This window comes from Aquarana catesbeiana, linkage group LG05, assembly GCF_042186555.1.
Source record: "Aquarana catesbeiana isolate 2022-GZ linkage group LG05, ASM4218655v1, whole genome shotgun sequence".
Lineage (NCBI taxonomy): Eukaryota > Metazoa > Chordata > Amphibia > Anura > Ranidae > Aquarana > Aquarana catesbeiana.
In genome coordinates this window covers 456,384,727-456,405,732 of record NC_133328.1, presented here as the reverse complement: position 1 = coordinate 456,405,732, position 21,006 = coordinate 456,384,727, and the positions used below count along the sequence as shown (strand labels likewise).

The 21,006-nt window shown below is 39.8% G+C and overlaps 1 protein-coding gene across 5 annotated transcripts in view; it reads right to left on the bottom strand.

The window, feature by feature from the left end:
* PIEZO2 (piezo type mechanosensitive ion channel component 2) overlaps nucleotides 1-21,006 on the bottom strand; it is a 465,998-nt gene that overhangs the window by 99,356 nt on the left and 345,636 nt on the right. For all 5 annotated transcript variants that reach the window (XM_073631329.1, XM_073631330.1, XM_073631332.1 and 2 more), the window contains 7 exons: nucleotides 13,769-14,010; nucleotides 10,816-10,976; nucleotides 5,886-6,062; nucleotides 4,908-5,036; nucleotides 4,448-4,648; nucleotides 1,742-1,946; nucleotides 1,546-1,647 (listed from right to left, as the gene is read on the bottom strand). In XM_073631329.1, the coding sequence (XP_073487430.1) occupies nucleotides 1,546-1,647; nucleotides 1,742-1,946; nucleotides 4,448-4,648; nucleotides 4,908-5,036; nucleotides 5,886-6,062; nucleotides 10,816-10,976; nucleotides 13,769-14,010 (1,217 nt within the window). The remainder of the gene's footprint in view (nucleotides 1-1,545; nucleotides 1,648-1,741; nucleotides 1,947-4,447; nucleotides 4,649-4,907; nucleotides 5,037-5,885; nucleotides 6,063-10,815; nucleotides 10,977-13,768; nucleotides 14,011-21,006) is intronic.

Here is a 21,006-nt window from a genome sequence, read left to right as displayed (position 1 = left end):
TAATTACATGCAAAGCAAGATAATTCAAGCCATGATTTGTCATAATTGTGATGATTATGGCTTACAGCTCATGAAAACCCCAAATCCACAATCTCAGAAAATTAGAATATTGTGAAAAGGTGCAATATTCTAGGCTCAAAGTGTCCCACTGTAATCAGCTAATTAAGCCATAACACCTGCAAAGGTTCAGTAGGAATCACAATCATGTGAAAGACTGCTGTCCTGACAGTTGTGCAGAAAACCATCATTGACACCCTCCATAAGGAGGGAAAGTCTCAAAAGGTAATTGCAAAAGAAGTTGGATGTTCCCAAAGTGCTGTATCAAAGCACATTAATAGAAACTTATGTGGAAGGGAGAAGTGTGGAAGAAAAAGGTGCATAAGCAGTAGGGATGACTGGCCTGAAGAGAACTGTCAGGAAAAGGCCATTAAAAAGTGTTGAGGACTTTCACAAGGAGTGGACTGAGGCTGGAGTCAGTGCATCAAGAGCCACCACACACAGACAGATCCTGGACATGGGCTTCAAAAGTCGTATTCCTCTTGTCGAGCCACTCCTGAACAACAAACAACATCAGAAGCGTCTTACCTGGGCTAAAGAAAAACAGACCTGGTCTGTTGCTCATTGGTCCAAAGTCCTCTTTTCTGATGAGAGCAAATTTTGCATCTCATTTGGAAACCAAGGACCCAGAATATGGAGAAAGAATGGAGAGGCACGCACTGTAAGATGCTTGAAGTCCAGTGTGAAGTTTCCACAGTCTGTGTTGATTTGGGGAGCCATGTCATCTGCTGGTGTTGGTCCACTGTGCTTCATTAAGTCCAGGGTCAATTCAGCCATCTACCAGGAGATTTTGGAGCACTTCATGCTTCCTTCTGCAGATGAGCTCTGTGAGAATAATTACTTCATTTTCCAGCAGGACTTGACATCTGCCCACACTGCCAAAAGCACCAAAACCTGGTTCAATGACTGTGGGATTACTGTGCTTGATTGGCCAGCAAACTAGCCTGACCTAAACCCCATAGAGAATCTATGAGGCATTGCCAAGAGAAAGATGAGAGACATGAAACAGAACAATGCAGAAGAGCTGAAGGCCGCTATTGAAGCATCCTGGTCTTCCATAACACCTCAGCAGTGCCACAGGCTGATAGCTTCCATGCCACGCCGCATTGAGGCAGTAATTGCTGCAAAAGGGGCCCAAACCAAGTACTGAGTACATATGCATGTTTATACATTTCAGAGGTCAGATATTGTTCTATGTACAATCCTTGTTTTATTGATTGCATGTAATATTCTAATTTTCTGAGATTGTGGATTTGGGGTTTTCATGATCTGTAAGCCATAATCATAACAATTATGACAAATCACGGCTTGAACTATCTTGCTTTGCATGTAATGAATCTATCTCATACATTAGTTTCGAGTATCACCTGTATGTCATTTTTTTATTTTGCCCATAGTTCTTCTGTAGGTGAGAAACCACACATATTTTCCTTTACGAATTTAAAGTCTGAGCTTTTAGCATGCATACTTTTTCAAGAAACTACTTACAGACAAGAAATGAAGAGTTTGGTCTCACAATAAAGTCGGGAAAGTAGAGCCATTTTATAATGTTGGAGTTAAATTTGGCTCCATAGTGTCTCCAAGGATAATCTGCAAAAGTTGAGAAAGCGGTATTAAGAAAAGCATACATCTGGACAAAGCTGGCAAACCGAAAATCTTAAAAAGATGAAAGATGATCTTTTACCTTTACATGGAGCAGGAGGAATGCCAATACATAAGAAATACTGGAGTGTAATAATACAAGCAAGAAAACAGCAATACCGGTGCCAGATTTCAGCAATTGCTTTTCTCCTTCGTTTATACAGTATGGTAAATAGCCAAAGCACATGGACCATGGCAAAAAAATCCATCCTTTGGCCAACTACATTAACAGACAGTAGGAAGCAGGTCTGCAAAGGGAGAAGAAAAAATATAGTCTGAAGCAGTTAAGATTACAATTTAGAGCATTATTACAGTCACTTGATTTTTTTGGCACCATATGTTTTAATGCTGTGCTAGTTAAACTAAAGCCTTACTTTGACATTGTTCCCAGACTGGATTCAATATGATACTCTCTTTTTTTAACTGAGATTATTGGATTTTTAGCAAAAAAGTTCACCTCACCAGATATATGCACACGAAGGCTGTTTACATAGAAAAGTGTATGTTCACTTCGGAAAGGTAATGATAGTCAACAAAGTAAACCTGTTTATTTGAAATGCAAAATAATGTGCAAAAAACATTAAAAAAAAAAAAAAAAAAGTTTTTTCTAGCGCATAATTAGTTAATTGGAGCAAACACAACTTTGACGTATTTACTAATGTTTCGTTCCAGGGGCCTAGTGAATATTCACTGTGAAATGAACAGTCTGTAACCGTTTAGTAAATCAATCCCAGTATAGCAATGTAAAAAAATGAGCTTTTGCTTTACCCACAGCATCCACTCATGTCTTACTCTTGTATTACAGGTTAAAACGTAGAGCATTTATTAAGCAGTTGATATTTATTTTTGTTATTTACTTTTATTTATATAACTTTCCCTACTTTATGTACAGTGCTATAAAAGTAATTGCCCCATAAACCTAATAACTGGTTGTGCCACCCTTGGTGGCAAAAACTGCAATTAAGCATTTGCGATAATTGGCAATTCGTTTTTCACATTGCTGTGGAGGAATTTTGGCCCACTCTTCTCGGCAGAATTGTTTTAATTCGGCCATATTGGAGAGTTTCTGAGCATGAACGGTCTGTTTAAGGTCATGCCAAAGAATCTCATTCGGATTTAAGTCTGGACTTTGACTAGGCCATTCGAAAAACATAGTTTTTATTTTTTTTAGACATTTAGAGGTAGACTTGCTGTTGTGTTTCAGATCATTGTCTTGCTGCATAACCCAAGTGCTCTTGAGGTCACAAACTGATGGATGGACATTCTCAGTGTAGCATATAAAAATATGAATACCGTGAAGCTGTACATAAATAAATACTAAATGAATAAACATTAAAGTAAATATGATGTAATAAAATTTAAAAATATATCCAAAGAAGGAACAATTAAAAAAACAAAATAAAAAATAAGTCCACATAAGTGCAAAATAAGAGTTGAAGTGAATCCAAAAAAGGAGGGTAAGTCTTTATGGTATTAGCAAGAATCAGATAGGGATCGCGTGTGTGAAGAAAACAACCACCAACTTTGAGAAGGTCTTACCGGAACGTATGAACTCAGAAAGGCATACGCCTAATGAGTCGCCAAGGCTTGTGGTGTATATACATCAATGAGATGGAACATCCACGTCTCTTACTCCTGGCCAGAATGGGAGGTGATCCCTCCGTCCCTTGGATTGCTCAGTGTAGTAAAACCAATCAGGGCTAGCAGCCTCAAACAAAGGATGGGTCAAGTCTTCCTTATATACTCATATGGTATAACCAGAAAAGAAACAAAGGATCCACATGGTGTAAAACTGTAGGTCCGTAGATCCCTATGTGATTCTTGCTGATACCATAAGGACTTACCCTCCTTTTTTGTATTCACTTATGTGGACTTATTTTTGATTTTGTTTTTTTAATTGTTCCTTCTTTGGATATATTTTTTAATTTTATCACATCATATTTACTTCAATGTTTATTCATTTAGTATATATTTATGTACAACTTCATGGTATTTATATTTTTATATGGTACACTGTTTCTTATTGATGCACACATCTGATTGTCCTGTAGACATACAGGGATCTTTCACTTTTAGCGCTGCACATATCTTTAAAACTACATAAACAAAAAGATAACAAAGCGTCCTTCATTTAAATTATTTTTTAAGTGGTCTGTTTGTTGGAAGAATATTTTTATTATAAAATGCACAGAATAAAAGTGACTCACTACTTGAATTTTAAAAACAGTATCTTACGTGCACTCTTGTTTGCCGTATCTAGGAAGGGAAACAGTTGGTTAAAAAATGCACAACTGCACCAAATGCCTATTTTTGTCTTTTTTTTTTTCATCCAATTTTAAAAATAAAAAAATAAATAAAGTTTAAAAATAAAAATTTCTGATTTTAAAGTTCTGATTTTGCTTTGCTCTTTTCTACTGTTAGCATATGTCTAGTTAACTGAGTGCATCACCAATGCAGTACACCTGACTGGCTCCTTCTGCTACTTTTCTCAATCTATGTGCTGCTGTATAGTGATTCCAAGAAGCCGATACTAAGTCAAATTCAGGTGCATACACTGTTTGCATTTAAAAAAAAATACATTTAATCATGTTTTAAAGAATCCAGAGCTTCATTAATTTGTCATTTATATTTATTGGAGTTCAGCTTTGCTTAAAATGATTAGGTCCTTTTAGTGACCATGCCCTGTAAAACAAAGTAAAAAGGGGCAAATGTGTTTAGAACTTTTACAAATAATTTTTTAAAATCTTACCTCCATCCCAAACTTATAGAAAAAGTAATTTATGAAATACTTGGCACAATTAATTAATCCGTCATCCAGGTGGTGCCTTGTTATATCGTGAAAAATTGTTTTTGTGACTGGTGCTGTCAGCTTGTTTCGACACCTGTAATACTCTTGATGTCTGTATATAGTCACTTCAAAGGCCAATATAAACAACATCAGTAAATTATTCTGTAGAAAAAAAAAAATAGACAATTTTTTATTCAGTTATTTACATTCTTATGTATTTTTCCAAGGCTGGATTTAATACTATTGAAGTAAGCTACGCCATACATTATGCATATATATATTTTCACCTAAAAGTGGTTAAACTAAATTCCTAAAGTGCAACCTAAAAATGCTATTTTCCAGTAAAAAGCATATCACATATACTATGAATTTATGATCTACTCTAAATACAAGTATATTTTAAATGGAAAATAATAATTACCCGTAAATAGACAAGAAGTGGACTTGACTTCTTTAATCCAACCCAACCGGATGGATCAATCGGACCACTGTACAGAAGTGAGAGCTGAAGTTCTGTCTTGTTATCAATATTTGTCTGATTGTCTAAAGGCTAAAATGGAAAGGTAAATTAATGTGCTTACTATAATTTACTAAAATAATAAACCACAATGTTTCGTCAATGTATTAACACATTCTCAGTTTTTCAAATCTACTTTTCTGATGTTACCTTGGTGAGTCAGAGAAGACCAAAGCATATTTTACACAATTTAGGCTGTATAAACTATGGTTCTTCTGGCATTTTTTGGTGGACATGTGATGGGCACTTAGCATGCACCACATAAACAACGCAATGGGAGTTATTTACTAAAGCAGGAGAGTGCAAAATCAGGAGCAATTCTGCATAAAAAAAGTTTCCAGATTTTTTGCCAAAGCTTCATTGAACAAGCTGAAATTAGAATCTGATTGGCTGTCATGCACAGACGCACCAGATTCTAAGTGTCCCAACTTTAGTAAATCTCTGTGTTTAAGAGGATTTTCAATCTGTTCAATATGCACTTAATAATTGGTCTCTGAGGCACCTCTGCTTATTAGAGGCACTGTGCACTTAGTTGTACGCACAAGTATATAGGGCACTGCACCATGTATAGTTTATCTGGCCCTTTATACTTTCTTACAGAGAAAATTGAATACTGACCGTGATACTTTCTTTATTTGCACTAACATATCATTTTTCAAGGCTCGTCCATGAAAAATGATATGTTAGTACAAATAAAAAAAGTATCACAATACAGCTACAATCACCTCAAGTATACTTTCTTACAAAAACATATTTTATTATGTCTTTTTGTTACACTGGTAAATCATTTTCATCTGTATAATCTGCATTCCAATTAAATATATTTATTACCATTAAAGAGCTAGTTGTGACTTTAACTTACTTAGATATAATAAAACTCACCTTTTCGCAGTTGCTAGAGAAGGTCTTTGGATCTATAGTTGAAAGCTGATACAACATTTTACATACAATGATGACACACGTCCAAACAGTACAAACACTGGATGCTAATGGCCGAAACTGGGAATAGGGCAAGGCAAAGGCCCAAGCAGCTAAAAATACATAATTGAGAAGGGAAACCTGAAATGAAAAAACAATAGTAGAATGAGCTATGAATTCAGTTCATGTCTTTTTTAAAGGCATTTATTTATTCATTTTATGTTTGAATAACAGAAACCAAACTGCAGACTTGCAGATGTGCTAACAATAACATTAAACAAATGATACACACATACACCATTCACTATACGGTACACCCATGCAGGGCTGTGTTTACCCACATGGGGATGCACAGGTGTTCCATGCATCCCTGTGCAGGTAGTCCCATTGATGTCAATTGGGACATAGCTACTGCTCCCAATATGACACTGTATGGGTGCAGGTGCTTATCCCTCAATGCAGGCAGTGTGAATTCAGGGACACACAGGATATAAAAAGTCTACACACCCCTGTTAAAATGTCAGGTTTCTGTGGTGTAAAAAAAATGAGACAAAGATAAATTATTTCAGATTTTTTTCCATCTTTAATGTGACCTATAAACCTTACAACTCAACTGAAAAACAAACTGAAATCTTTGGGGGGGGGGGGGGTAAAAATAAAAAAATAAAATAATGTGGTTGCATAAGTGTGCACACCTCTTATAACTGGGGATGTAGCTGTGTTCAAAATTAAGCAATCTCATTCAAAGTCATGTTAAATAGGAGTCAGTACACACCTGCCATCATTTAAAGTGCCTCTGATTAACCCAAAATAAAGTTCAGCTGTTCTAGTAGGTCTTTCCTGACATTTTCTTAGTTGCAGCCTACAGCAAAACCCATGGTCCGCAGAGAGCTTACAAAGCATCAGAGGGATCTCATTGTTAAAAGTTGTCAGTCAGGAGAAGGGTACAAAAGAATTTCCAAGGCATTAGATATACCATGGAACACAGTGAACACAGTCATCATCAAGTGGAGAAAATATGGCACAACAGTGACATTACCAAGAACTGGACGTCCCTCCAAAATTGATGAAAAGATGAGAAGAAAACTGGTCAGGGAGGCTGCTAAGAGGCCCAGAGCAACATTAAAGGAGCTGCAGGAATATCTGGCAAGTACTGGCTGTGTGGTACATGTGACAACAATCTCCCGTATTCTTCATATATCTGGGCTATGGGATAGAGTGGCAAGACAGAAGCCTTTTCTAACAAAGAAAAACATCCAAGCCCAGCTAAATTTTGCAATAACACATCTGAATTCTCCCAAAAGCATGTGGGAAAATGTGTTATGGTCTGATGAAACCAAAGTTAACCTTTTTGGCCATAATTCCAAAAGATGTTTGTCGCAAAAACAACACTGCACAACCTCAAAAGAACCCCATACCCACAGTGAAGCATGGTGTGGTGGCAGCATCATGCTTTGGGGCTGTTTTTCTTCAGCTGGAACAGGGGCCTTAGTCAAAGTAGAGGGACTTATGAATAGTTCCAAATACCAGCCAATATGGGCACAAAACCTTCAGGCTTCTGCTAGAAAGCTGAGCATGAAGAGGAACTTAATTTTTCAGCATGACAACGACCCAAAGCATACATCCAAATCAAAAAAGAAATGGCTTCACCAGAAGATTCAAGTTTTGGAATATCCCAGCCAGAGCCCAGACCTGAATCTGATTAAAAATCTGTAGGGTGATCTGAAGAGGGCTGTGCACAGGAGATGCCCTCGCAATCCGCACAGACCCCCCTTACATCAGAGTCCGCACAGACCTCCCTTACATCGAAGTCCGCACAGACCCCCCTTACATCAGAGTCTGCACAGACCTCCCTTACATCAGAGTCTGCACAGACCCCCCTTACATCAGAGTCCACACAGACCTCCCTTACATCAGAGTCCGCACAGACCCCCCTTACATCAGAGTCTGCACAGACCTCCCTTACATCAGAGTCCGCACAGACCTCCCTTACATCAGAGTCCGCACAGACCCCCCTTACATCAGAGTCTGCACAGACCTCCCTTATATCAGAGTCTGCACAGACCCCCCTTACATCAGAGTCCACACAGACCTCCCTTACATCAGAGTCTGCACAGACCCCCCTTACATCAGAGTCCGCACAGACCTCCCTTACATCAGAGTCCGTGCAGACCCCCCCTACATAAGAGTCTGCACAGACCCCCCTTAGACTCTGCAGAATTTCCACTTACTGTAAGGGGGAGCTCTGTGGACTCTAATGTAAAGGGAGCCATTATTTAAGGGGGGATCTGATGTAAAGTGGTGTTCTGAGAACCCTGATTTAGGGGGGAATGCTGTGGACTCTGGTGTAAAGGGGAACTCTGATGTAAGGGGGTCTCTGCTTACCAAAGCCCCCTTCTTGCATCAGAGTCCACAGAGCACCCCTAAATTTGTTTCATATATACTGGGAGGCAGGAGCTTACTCACCCCAGGATGGAGGGTCAGGCGCAGGCTGCCTGCAGCTTTTATTCTTGTGTTAAATCTTCCTTCACATCTCCTCGGGGATGTGTGGGTGGGGCAGACACAGGGGTGTGGGCAGGGTAGACACAGGGGGCGTGGGCAGGGCAGACACCGGGGGCGCAGGTGGGGCAGACACAGGGGTGCGGGCGGGGCAGACACAGGGGTGTGGGCGGGGCAGACATAGGGAGTGTGGGCACAGCAGATAGGAGTAGAGAGGCTGGAGGAGGAGAAGCAGTGTCTCTCTTACACACAGCTCAGCCAATCAGCCGCTAACATCATTTGTAGTTGCGCTGGAGCCTGGAGATGACACGGGCTTGATCGCATAGCGGTAGGTGAGCGGCTGCCGTGGCCTGTGTTAACCATGTCCAGGCCACGGGCGCCACTTACCTATCGCTGTGCGGCCTGATCATCAACAAGACACGGAGCAGGTGGCCCTGGCCCACCGAGCAAATGCCCGGTCTGCCCTATGGCCAGTCCAGGCCTGATAGGCACATACCCAAAAGACTGAGTGCTGTACTAAAATCAAAAGGTGCTTCAACAAAGTATTAGTTTAACCACTTCAATACCAGGCACTTAGACACCTTCCCGCCCAGGCCAATTTTCAGCTTTCAGCGCTGTCGCAGTTTGAATGACAATAGCGCGGTCATCCATCACTGTACCCAAACAAATTTTTTATCATTTTGTTCCCACAAATAGAGCTTTCTTTTGGTGGTATCTGATTACCTCTGCGGTTTTTATTTTTTGCGCAACTAATAAAAAAAGACGGAAAATTTTCGAAAAAAAACAAGTTTTTATTTGTTTCTGTTAAAATTTTTTGTAAATAAGTATGTTTTCTCCTTCAATGATGGGCACTGATATGGCTGCACTGACGGGCACTGATACGGCGGCACTGATGGGCACCGATGAGGTGGCACCAATGAGGTGGCACTGATGAGGTGGCACTGACGGGCACTGATGATGGGCACTGATAGGCGGCACTGATGGGCACTGATAGGTGGCACTGATGGGCACTGATAGGTGGCACTGGTATGCGGCACTGATGGGCACTCATAGGTGGCACCAACGGGCACTCATAGGCGGCACTGATGGGCACTCGTAGGCGGCACTGATGGGCACTCGTAGGTGGCATTGATTGGTACATATGGGTGGCACTGATGGGTACTTATGGGTGGCACTGCTTTGTGGCACTGATAGGTGGGCACTGATGGGCACAGATGGGCACTGACAGGTGGCACAGATGGGCACTGACAGGTTGCACTGATGGGCAATGACAGGTGGCACTGATAAAACATTGGGGGCATTGCTGGGCAGATCTTGGACATAATGGTGCCAATCAGTGCCCATTTGTGGGCACTGATTGGCACAGATTGGGCACATGTGGATGGCCATGGGGTACATACCTGGCCATCCACATGTTGCCCATTCCCTGGTGGTCCTAGTGGCGATCCCTGGTGGTCCAGTGTGGTGATCTGAGGGGGGGCTGCGCTGATAAACAATCAGCGCAGACCCCCCCTGCCAGGAAAGCCGCCGATCGGCTCTCCTCTACTCGCGTCAGACGCGAGTGAGGAAGAGCCGATCAACGGCTCTTCCCATTGACAGCGTGATCAGCCGTGATTGGACACGGCTGATCACGTGGTAAAGAGCCTCCGCCGGAGGCCCTTTACCAAGATCGGTGTAGTGCGGTGTCAGGCTGAAACACCGCTCCACTGATTGCCGTGATGCGCGCCCCCGGGGGAGCGAGGCGACATGTTATCCTGCTGGACGTCATATGATGCCCAGTCAGGATAACAGAACCACTTCCCGGACGTCAATCCGCTATAGGGCAGGCGGGAAGTGGTTAAGGGTGTGCACACTTATGCAACCATATTATTTTAGTTTTTTTATTTTTACTTCCCTCCACCTAAAATATTTCAGTTTGTTGTTCAACTGATTTGTACAGTTTATAGGTCACATTAAAGGTGGAAAAGTTTGAAAATGATTTATCTTTGTCTCATTTTTTTACACCACAGGAACCTGACATTTTAACAGGGGTTTGTAGACTTTTTATATCCACTGTACAGCAGGGCTTAGAGTGTTGAAATAAAGTATTTAATGTTTTTATTGGGTTTGTTCTCAATGACACCGCTGTTTAATATTTAATTGAACATATATTTCACTGCAGTAGTTGATGCAGACGTCAGTCAACAGTGGATTCAAACATGCTTAGGACAAACATAGATCAAAAGAAAAAAAAAAGTTAAAAAGAAAAACATAAAGAAAAAAAATGAGACAGACTTGAACCACTTAGTCTTTTTTTCTGCTGTTATCATTTAATACTTCTCTGATATATATGTAAAGTATACACAAAAATTATTTAATTTGTTTTAACACTTGCTATTCAAACAGAATGACATACCTCTCTTACAGTCACCCATATGATGTACGAAGAAACTATTTTTATTATGTGAAGTTCCAGGACCCACCAAGCAAAGACTTGCATTTTATGGAAATATTCCAAAAACTTTAGGAAAAGAACTGTTAAGCGGTCGATAACCAAGTGCCATTTATTTCTGGAATCTGTTAAAAAAGAGAACAGACTGTCACTCTGTAATAGATCTAGCCTCCCACCAATCACCCTATACATAAGATGGAAGTAGTTCAATCAACCAATCAAAATTCAGAATAGTCAGACACTAGTCAGCTAGTATTCTAGATGCATCTATTAATGCGCATTGTATCACTGCATCTGTCAGTGTACATTATTTGCCAATATATACAGTTGTGCTCATAAGCTTACATACCCTGGCAGACTTTATGATTTCTTGGCCATTTTTCAGAGAATATGAATGATAACACAAAAAGTTTTCTTTCACTCATGGTTAGTGTTTGGCTGAAGCCATTTATTATCAATCAACTGTGTTTACTATTTTTAAATTATAATGACAGCAGAAACTACCCAAATTACCCTGATCAAAAGTTTACATACCCTGGTGATTTTGTCCTGATAACATGCACACAAGTTGACACAAAGGGGTTTGAATGGCTATTAAAGGTAACCATCCTCACATGTGATCTGTTTGTTTGTAATTAATGTGTGTATAAAAGGTCAGTGAGTTTCTGGACTCCTGACAGACCCTTGCATATTTCATCCAGTGCTGCACTGATATTTCTGAATTCTGAGTCATGGGGAAAGAAAAAGAATTGTCAAAGGTTCTGCTGGAAAAGGTAGTTGAACTGTATAAAACAGGAAAGGGATATAAAAAGAAGGAATTGAGAATGCCAATCAGCAGTGTTCAAGCTCTAATCAAGAAATGGAAAATAAAGGGTTCTGTTGAAACCAAACCACGGTCAGGTAGACCAACTAAAATTTCAGTCATAACTGTCAGGAAAATTGTTAGGAATGTAAAGAAAAGCCCACAAATAATTTCAGATGAAATACAGGACTCTGAAAACATGTGGTGTGGCTGTTTCAAGATGCACAATAAGGAGGCACTTGAAGAAAGATGGGCTGCATGGTTGAATCGCCAGAAGAAAGCCATTACTACGCAAATGCCTCAAAGTATCCAGCTTATAATACGCCAAATAGCACAGAGACAAGCCTCAAACCTTTGGGCACAAAGTCATTTGGAGTGATGAGACCAAAATTGAGCTTTTTGGCCACAACCATAAATGCTAGATTTGGAGAATTAACAAAAGCCTATGATGAAAGGTATTAAGGTGGATCGCTGAAGTTTTGGGGATGTGTGAGATACAAAGGCACAGGAAATTTGGTCAAAATTGGTGGCAAGATGAATGCAGTATGTTATCAAAAAATACTGGAGGAACATTTGCATTCATCAGCCAGAAAGCTGCGCATGGGACGTACTTGGACATTCCACCATGACAATGATCCAAAACACAAGGCCAAGTCGACCTGTCATTGGCTACAGCAGAATAAAGTGAAGGTTCTGGAACGGCCATCTCAGTCTCTTGACCTCAATATCATTGAGCCACTCTGGGGCGATCTCAAACCTGCAGTTCATGCAAGACAGCCCACGAATATACAGGAACTGGTGGTCTTTTGCCAAAAGGAATGGTCAGCTTTTCCAACTGAGAAGATAAAGAGCCTCATCCACAAATACCACAAAAGACTTCAAGCTGTCATTGATGTTAAAGGGGGCAACACACGGTATTAAGAACTGGGGTATGTAATCTTATGATCAGGGTCATTTGGGTAATTTCTGCTGTCATTATGATTTAAAAAGAGTAAACACAGTTGACTGATAACAAATGGCTTCCGCCAAACACTAAACATGAGTGAAAGAAAAGTTTTTGTGTTATTATTCATATTCTCTGAAAAATGGCCAAGAAATCATAAATTCTGCCAGGGTATGTAAACTTATGAGCACAACTGTATATACCTGATGCCCCATTTGCAATACAGATGCTTGGGAACCAAACAACAGGTTCCTTCACATTTACTAAAACCAAAAGTATGCTGGTTTATGGTTTACCTTTAAAGGAAAGGTATGATATATGAAAAAAAAACAAACCTTAATACACACCTCCATGCTGTAGCATCAGCGTCAAAATGCAGCTGTCCCACACCAGCAATACGAACAAGAACTGAGCAATCATATGACTGCTGATCACTCAGTTTTTGTTTCTGTTCCTAGCAGAGAGCAGTGACTGTCAGCCACTGCTCTCTGCTCTTCTCCTCCAGTGCTCACTGGCGTGCCATTCTGGGGAGGGGGTGGGAGTAGCTGCCTCCAGCTCAGAAATTACCTTTAAAGGTGGAGCCAGCTGTCAGTTAGGTGGTGGGGTGAATTCCAACAATATTGTTGGATCCTTCCAGAGCCTGGCATGGCTCTGTCCCGTCAACTGATAGTGGGCCAAAGCTCACTACCAGCCGACTCTGGGTCACAGAAGAAAGAAAGTGTACTACTGTGACCCAAAAAAACCTTTGCCTAAAATTCTTTTTAAATTGCCCTGTTTGACAATGTATTTAGTTGGCAGTCAACAGTAAAACAACATTGAGCTTTAAATTCTTGTGAGTGGAATGTGTTAGAGAGAGGAGTCCAGTATGCTTGTACATGGACAAGTAGCACATTAAAGTGTACAGTGCAATCACAAGTCAAAGTGTGGCTGCCATCGTTTCCTTTCCACAGATAGTAACATGCATGTCTGAGTGATACCTGCATGCATGAAATTGAATATTCATCTATCAAATTTCCTATCACCTGATGATACAAATGTTTATGTTAACTTTAAGGATTATTGAAGATAAAACAAACAACATTTCAAAACAAGCTCTCTATTAATAATACATATTAAAAAATCCAATGTAAAATCCATAGTTGATTGACAGAAACATAAAATGTGGTATATACCTGTTGTTGTTTCCTCCTCTTCTTCAGATTCTTCTGTTTCTGGCTCCTCCTCATCAGTATCTCCTCCTCCTTCTCCTCCCCCTTTATTATCTTCTTTCTCCCACTCATCCCTTGATACCTGATCACGTGTTTTCTGTTGTGCGTATATGTCCACCTGTTTCTCTTCCTTGTCTAGCATTTCAGACTCTGTAGTTAAGTTCATCATGGTTATATCAGGCAAACTTCCCTCTGGGTGTACCAATCTGTTGGGTAAATACATAAATCAGATGTCTGTCGTACACCCAGAGAGAAATAATATTATTCAAATAAAATAATACAAGAAAAATACTTTAATTATTTCAGCATAGGTGCCGGCATTCAAAATATGTTATGGAAAAACAAGGAAAACTATGGCCCATGAGGGCATGTTTTTCACAAGTGACTTGAGGTAGTATCGACACTTAAACTTGATATTTTCCCCACGGGAGAAAATAGTCAACGTTTAAGAGGTAGAAGCATGAAATGTCTGCATATCATAAAGAACATTTCATGGCTTCATGGCACTTACTCATTTTGGTGAATTGGGATTTTTTGCTTGATGCTGCTCAAGAGTAATTAAAACAGAAAGAGAAAAGGAATATGAGAGTTGAAGAAGTAAAGTGATGGTTTTATAAAGTGTAGGGCATGCAGCATTACAGCTTTAAAAGAAGGTTCTTCATTGGAGCAATACACTGAAGCATGCATTTTTATATTACAGTCAATAGTACTAGTTCTTTGTGTCTGGTCAAAAATAGAATATCAAAAGTGTATAACACTCAGGGTCGGATTTCTCACCAGGCCACATAAGCTATGGTCTAGGGTGCGACAGCCAAAAGGCAAGGCCAGGTTACATTAATGCTGGTTACATTATAAGTGTACAAAATCTTTCAGACAAACCTCAATCTGTCTTTATCCTACATATTTATTTAAACAAAAGCAAAACTAAAGAAAGTAGATCAAAACATATTTCTGATTGTGTTGTTATGGTACCAATTTTCTCCATGTTTCATGTCATTATGGTACTAATTGTGACTCTGTGAACATGTTCCTGGTTTTGCCAATATGATACTAATTGTGTCTCTGCAGACATGTTTCTGGGTAAGTCAGGTACTAAATAGTACTGGGTACTAACTGTGTTTATAACATCAGTTTGTTAAATTAAGCTTTGACAAAAAGAGTGGAAGCTGATTGATTTCTATGCAGAGCTGCACCAGATCTTACACTACAGTTTTAGTAAATCAACCCCATAGCGTCTCTGTGGACATGCTCCTGGTTGTGTCAGTGTGACAAGGATTGTTTCTCTCTGAAGACATTTACGTTTATATCTTTATTTTTCAATCTAGTTAAGAAATGTCAACTTTACTTTGTGTATAATTTCTTCATGTTTATATGGAGCAGTAAATGTTTCAATGTGCACATGTAGGGGGGCATTACCCAAAGCAGTTGTTGGGGGGGTGACACAAAATTGGCTGGCCTGGGGGAGAAAGAGGTGTAAATCCGGCCCTGATAACACTGCATGCATATTTTAATCCATTTATATATGCATATACATTATATTACCAAAAGTATTGGGATGCCTGTCTTTAGATGCACATGAACTTTAATGGCATCCATGTCTTTGTCCGTAGGGTTCAATATTGAGTTGGCCCACCCTTTGTAGCTATAACAGCGTCAACTCTTCTGGGAAGGCTGTTCACAAGGTTTAGGAGCTTGTCTATGGGAATGTTTGACCATTCTTCCAGAAGCGCATTTGTTAGGTCAGGCACTGATGTGAACGAGAAGGCTTGGCTCACAGTCTTCACTCTAATTCATCCCAAAGGTGTTCTATTGGGTTGAGATCAGGACTCTGTGCAGGCCAGTCAAGTTCCTCCAACCCAAACTCGCTCATCCATGTCTTTTTGGACCTTGCTTTGTGCACTGGTCCAAATCCTTTGGTGGAAAGGGGATTGTGGTGTGGGGTTGTTTATCAGGGGTTGGGCTGGTCCCTTAGTTTCAGTGAAGGGAACTCTTCAGGCGTCAGCATACCAAGACATTTTGGACAATTTTATGCTCCTAACTTTGTGGGAACAGTTTGAGGATGGCCCCTTCCTGTTCCAACATGACTGCGCACCAGTGCACAAAGCAAGGCCCATAAAGAAACAGATGAGCAAACTTGGGGTGTAGGAACTTGACTGGTCTGCACAGTCCTGACCTCAACCCGATAGAATACCTTTGGGATGAATTAGAGCGGAGACTGCGAGCCACATCTTCTCCTCCACATCAGTGCCTAACCTCACAAATGCGCTTCTGGAAGAATGGTCAAACATTCCCATAGACACACTCCTAAACCTTGTGGACAGCCTTCCCAGAAGAGTTGAAGCTGTTATAGCTAAAAGGGTGGGCCAACTCAACAGTGAACCCAACTGACTAAGACTGGGATGCCATTAAAGTTCATGGGCGTGTAAAGGCAGGAGTCCCAATACTTTTGGTAATATAGTGTATTGATCATATAGAATAACAAATCTATATGAACCGTGATTTTCAAAAATATTAAATATATTGGGATTAAACTACATTAGTTTACAACACTTCATATCATTTCCCATGCAAGAGAATAATTCAGTACTAGTAATAGCTACAGTATTAATACATTTGTACAATGCCTTTCTTCATTCCAGTACAATTTAATATTATTTAATCATTAGCATATTTTAATAGCAGTGCACAAACTCAACATTTGATAGTAGCTCTCATAATATATTTAGCAAATTAAATTTTTCTTGTCATTTTTTTATAAGCTGGGTGTATCTATTTTCAAAATATGAGAAAGAATTGATTTGAAAAAATCTGTAAAAATTGAATGCTTACAGTGTTTCAACAGCAGTTTGTGGGCATAAACATATTGGTTCATAATAAAAAGAATGTGCCTTTCAGACAAAAGCTGAGGTCAATATTCTAGATGAAATTATAGCTATGTTGTACACAGTAGTTATTCTGTAACTCTGCAATCCTTTTCTCAGTATTTACTGAATTTTGGTTGAAAAATTATAGAATAATTAGAATATTAAAAAAAATATTTTGACTATAGTGTTATTAACGTAATTTGTGTAATGGATTTAGAACATTTGTTCCATGAATAACAATATTATACATGATGTTTAGAGAACATCTAAAGAGAAGACTTTTTTTTTTTAAATGTGGATAGTGCAGGGTAGCGTTAGAGCCTTTGTCAGGTGTTTTTTGTTGTATTTCCTAATTTACTGTCTATGTCCCCTCTGGGGGAGACCACTGTCATCAAGACAAAAAAGGGATGGCCAATCTATAATTTTACAGTTGTCAGTTGAAACAGGAATAGAGGGAAAATATACCAATGGGGATACCTCTTCCATGTGGTCCACATTCCAAAAAGGTCCTGTGCTTGTTTGGGTCCGGTTCAGGTGTGAATTCAGGTAACCATTGCGACCTTATTCGCACCTGAACCGGTGACCAGAAGCGCACCGGACCCCATGCTGGAAACCGCGGGCAGACATATGTGTACCCAGCCTGAGAGAGCTACCTCATAAAGGGCTTTAATGGCCACAGACACAGACCTTAAAAGCTGTGTCTCAAAGATGCAATAGATATGACACACATACGCTGTTTACTGAGCTGTAACATCAATAGACAAGACATACGTCCCTGCTTTCAGAAGAATCTATTTTATCATTTTGTATATATATATGTATATATATATATATATATATATATATATATATATATATATATATATATATCTGTGTTGTAGGAACTTACATTTAATTCAAGCACATGCAAAATCAGGTGTGGCACAAGTATGATTTCGTTATAATTCATAATATTCATGTATTTATTTTTTTTCGACCGTGACTCAGTGGTCAGTAAATAAACATCCAGATACCCACCTATTTATTATTAGGTAAACACGGCCATTAACTTTGGCATGACTACGAGTTGAGAGATGGAGGCACAAGAATGCATGCAATGAAAACATGAGTTAAGAGAGAGAAAGGAAAGATGTTAAATAAGATGAAAAAGAATTTGGCAAGATTCAAGTCTCAGTGATAGTAGGCAAACCAATGTTGATGAAGCAATGATTGCATACAAGTGAACAATGTACATGAACATGATACATAAAAAAAAGAAAAGATTACTCACTAACCCTTGAAATTTTTCTTAAGGTGGTCCTTCATGCTAAACTAAAACATGACTCTTGCTGGTGGCCACTCAGTGGCTTAAAAAATGCCCCACCATTGTTCAATTTCATTAAATTACTATGTATAGATTTGTGTTGTGAACAATGGGTTAAAAGACTATCTTCACAGTATGAAAGCACTCAATAATTATTTATATCTGGGAGATCAGGTTGTCGTGTTTTGCTTTCAGGAAGCATTTTCAGGGTATAATGTACATTTGCAGACACCAAGCTCAATAACAGAGGGGAGGAGCAATTCTAAGTGGTTTCCACCATGGTGAAGTTAGAGTTTACTTAGGACTAATGTACACAGGTGTATGTGGCCTTATAGCACAAATTCCAGCTTATTTATCCACAAAAGAGCCCACAGTGCTGTATATAGCCATCTATAGAAGTCAATGGTTCTACGTGGCTATATGTGTATGCGTACATATGTACCTGGCTGAACACTCATATGCGTACAGGCGTACAACTCTAGGAGCATGTTTCTGTGTCCAAAGTTGTACACCTATATGCACATGGCAAATAAAAGTAGTGGATAGGAGGGATAGCTGCCTTGGGCACAGCAAAACAAGGGGGCAGAGAATGAATGTAGGGTGGTACACCCATTCTAAAACATGCATTAGTAGTGGGGGAGGGACGCCATACCGCATCCTTGCCCTGTGCAGTGGATGAACCTGTCCCGGTATATGCAAATGTGTGTTTACACTGATACTTGCATATACTTTACTGATTTGCTAAAGGCAAATAGGCTGTTTATTTTGTAAAGCAATTTGCCCCAGAGCTTAGTGAATGTGGTGAAGTTTCACTTTGCAAAGAACACCCAAACATGTACAAGGAAAAAAAAGAACAGCATTCCTTGCATATGATTGGATGACGGAAAGTCAGCAGAGCTTCACTTCATTTACCAAGCTCTCGGGCAAACTCCCTTGCAAAGTAAACAGGCTAGTTCCCTTCAGTAAATCACCTCCATTGACTTCTATAGGTAGTTGTAAGAAATGTATGCTATATAGATAGATACAGTTGTATGCATAAGCTCTTTAAGTGTATGTAAAGCTAAAATGTTGTTTTGGATTTAGAAGGAAAATGGAATGGTCAAATGGAGATGGTTAGAACCTCTGCCAGGTTTTTCTTGCTGCCCATATCCCCACTGGGAAGATTCACTCTTTCAATTTATCCTGGTGACCATTGTCTCCAGTACAGGAAAACTAAGTGTTGTCACGAGAGCAGGAGAGAAACATTCCAACAGGTAAATCTCTTCTGCTGACAACTGCCTAAGAGGAGTTACCCTTTTGCTTTTGAGAAAGCTCATCCCATTTCCTGCTGTGTGTCTGGGACAAGAAGTCAAGGTAACACAAACTTCAAATTGAAAACCTGGCAGTTGTAGATTTACAGTATATACACTTTAACTTAATATTAGAGTGTCTTAGGGTACTATAGTCTTCATTTGCCAATAGTAAAGGGGGATCACCATAAAATTAATTTGGAAGATCTTGCAAGTCGAATTCACAAGTGGGAGTTGGTCGGCTGCTGGTTTTCCATTTCCCATCATTCGGCTTGTGTGTACAAGACATTAGAGCAGACATTAGACATTAGATCAGATAGAGCTGTCAAGGTCTATTTGACCACACCTGTGCACTGTGAAATCTTGAAAAATGGCTACTTAAACTTGAGCTGTGTGATTAGGTTTTTTTAGATCACAACAAACCAAATTGTTTGTTGGAGAAAATAGGATAAATAAATAGGTTGCCATTAATTATCTAAGCTTGAAAATGCTAGTTACCTGCCTGCCAGTCTAGTTATTTGACTTTAGAGCTTTCTTTTTTTATAAATTCTTTATTTTTCATAGAGTTCACATTACAATTCCACAAAGTTGTACATGATCTTAATATGACATTTATATTACATTCCCCTAATTGTGTACGTTCTATTGCTTCCGGGGTTAATACTTAACTTTATGTGAATTCCTCTTTTCCTTTTACCTTTATTTACCCCCCCCACCTCAGTGCCACCCATCCCCCCAAAAATAGGAAAACTCCTACTCCTCAGCGCCTCGCTCCTCCTCCCCTCCCAGCCAAGCAGCCAGCTCCTTTACCCCTCTACTGTTGTCTCCTCCCTATACACCATTTACGGGGCCCATGTCTTTCGGTACCTCCCATCTTGATCTTTCATTGCCAAAGTGAGATTTTCCATTTGTTGAATTTCTGCTATTCTAGCAAACCACTGTGGAGGGCTATCTTTCTTCCACAGGACAGGGATACACGCCCTCGCTGCTACCAGAAGATGTCTCACCAGAGAGTTTTTGTATTTGTCCGCTGATATAGGGATATCAAATAGCAGATATGTTGTCGGATTATCTTCCAGCGACACTCCTGTTATTTTTTCAATAGTTTCAGCGACCATTCTCCAAAATTCTTTAATTTTCACGCATTCCTAAAAAATATGTAATATAGTACCTTTTGCTTCCTGGCATCTCCAGCAGATATCTGATATTTGGGGGTATATCCGATGTAATACCGTCGGTGTTCTGTACAACCTATTGAGGATTTTATATCCCCCTTCCTGGTATCTACTCGCCACTGATGCTTTTTGATTGAATAGCAGGATCCTGTTCTTCTGCTCCTAGAAGAATACTCTCAGGTCCCTCTCCCACGCCCGAAGGAAAGTAAGTTCCTGCAGGGTTTCTAGTCCGGTTAATGTAGCGTAGAAATATGACGAGTGTTTCATAAACTCCCCCTTCAGACATATCTGCTCAAACCCTGTCGGTGCCCTAACTTCTGCATACGTATTTAGCTTGAATCTAATAAAGGCATCTAGTTGTATCTTCCTAAAGAAGTCTAATTCTGGTGCTATCTCTCATTCAAACTCTCTTTTAGTCATTAAATGATTGTCTATTGAAAAGTGAATAATCCTACTAATGCCTCTTCGACGTATTGCTCCAAATCTAGGGTCTGTGAGACCCGGCTGAACGCGGGTGTACCTAGGATCGGGTCATCGGGCAAGGGTGGGCTGAGATATTCAATTTTTTAAT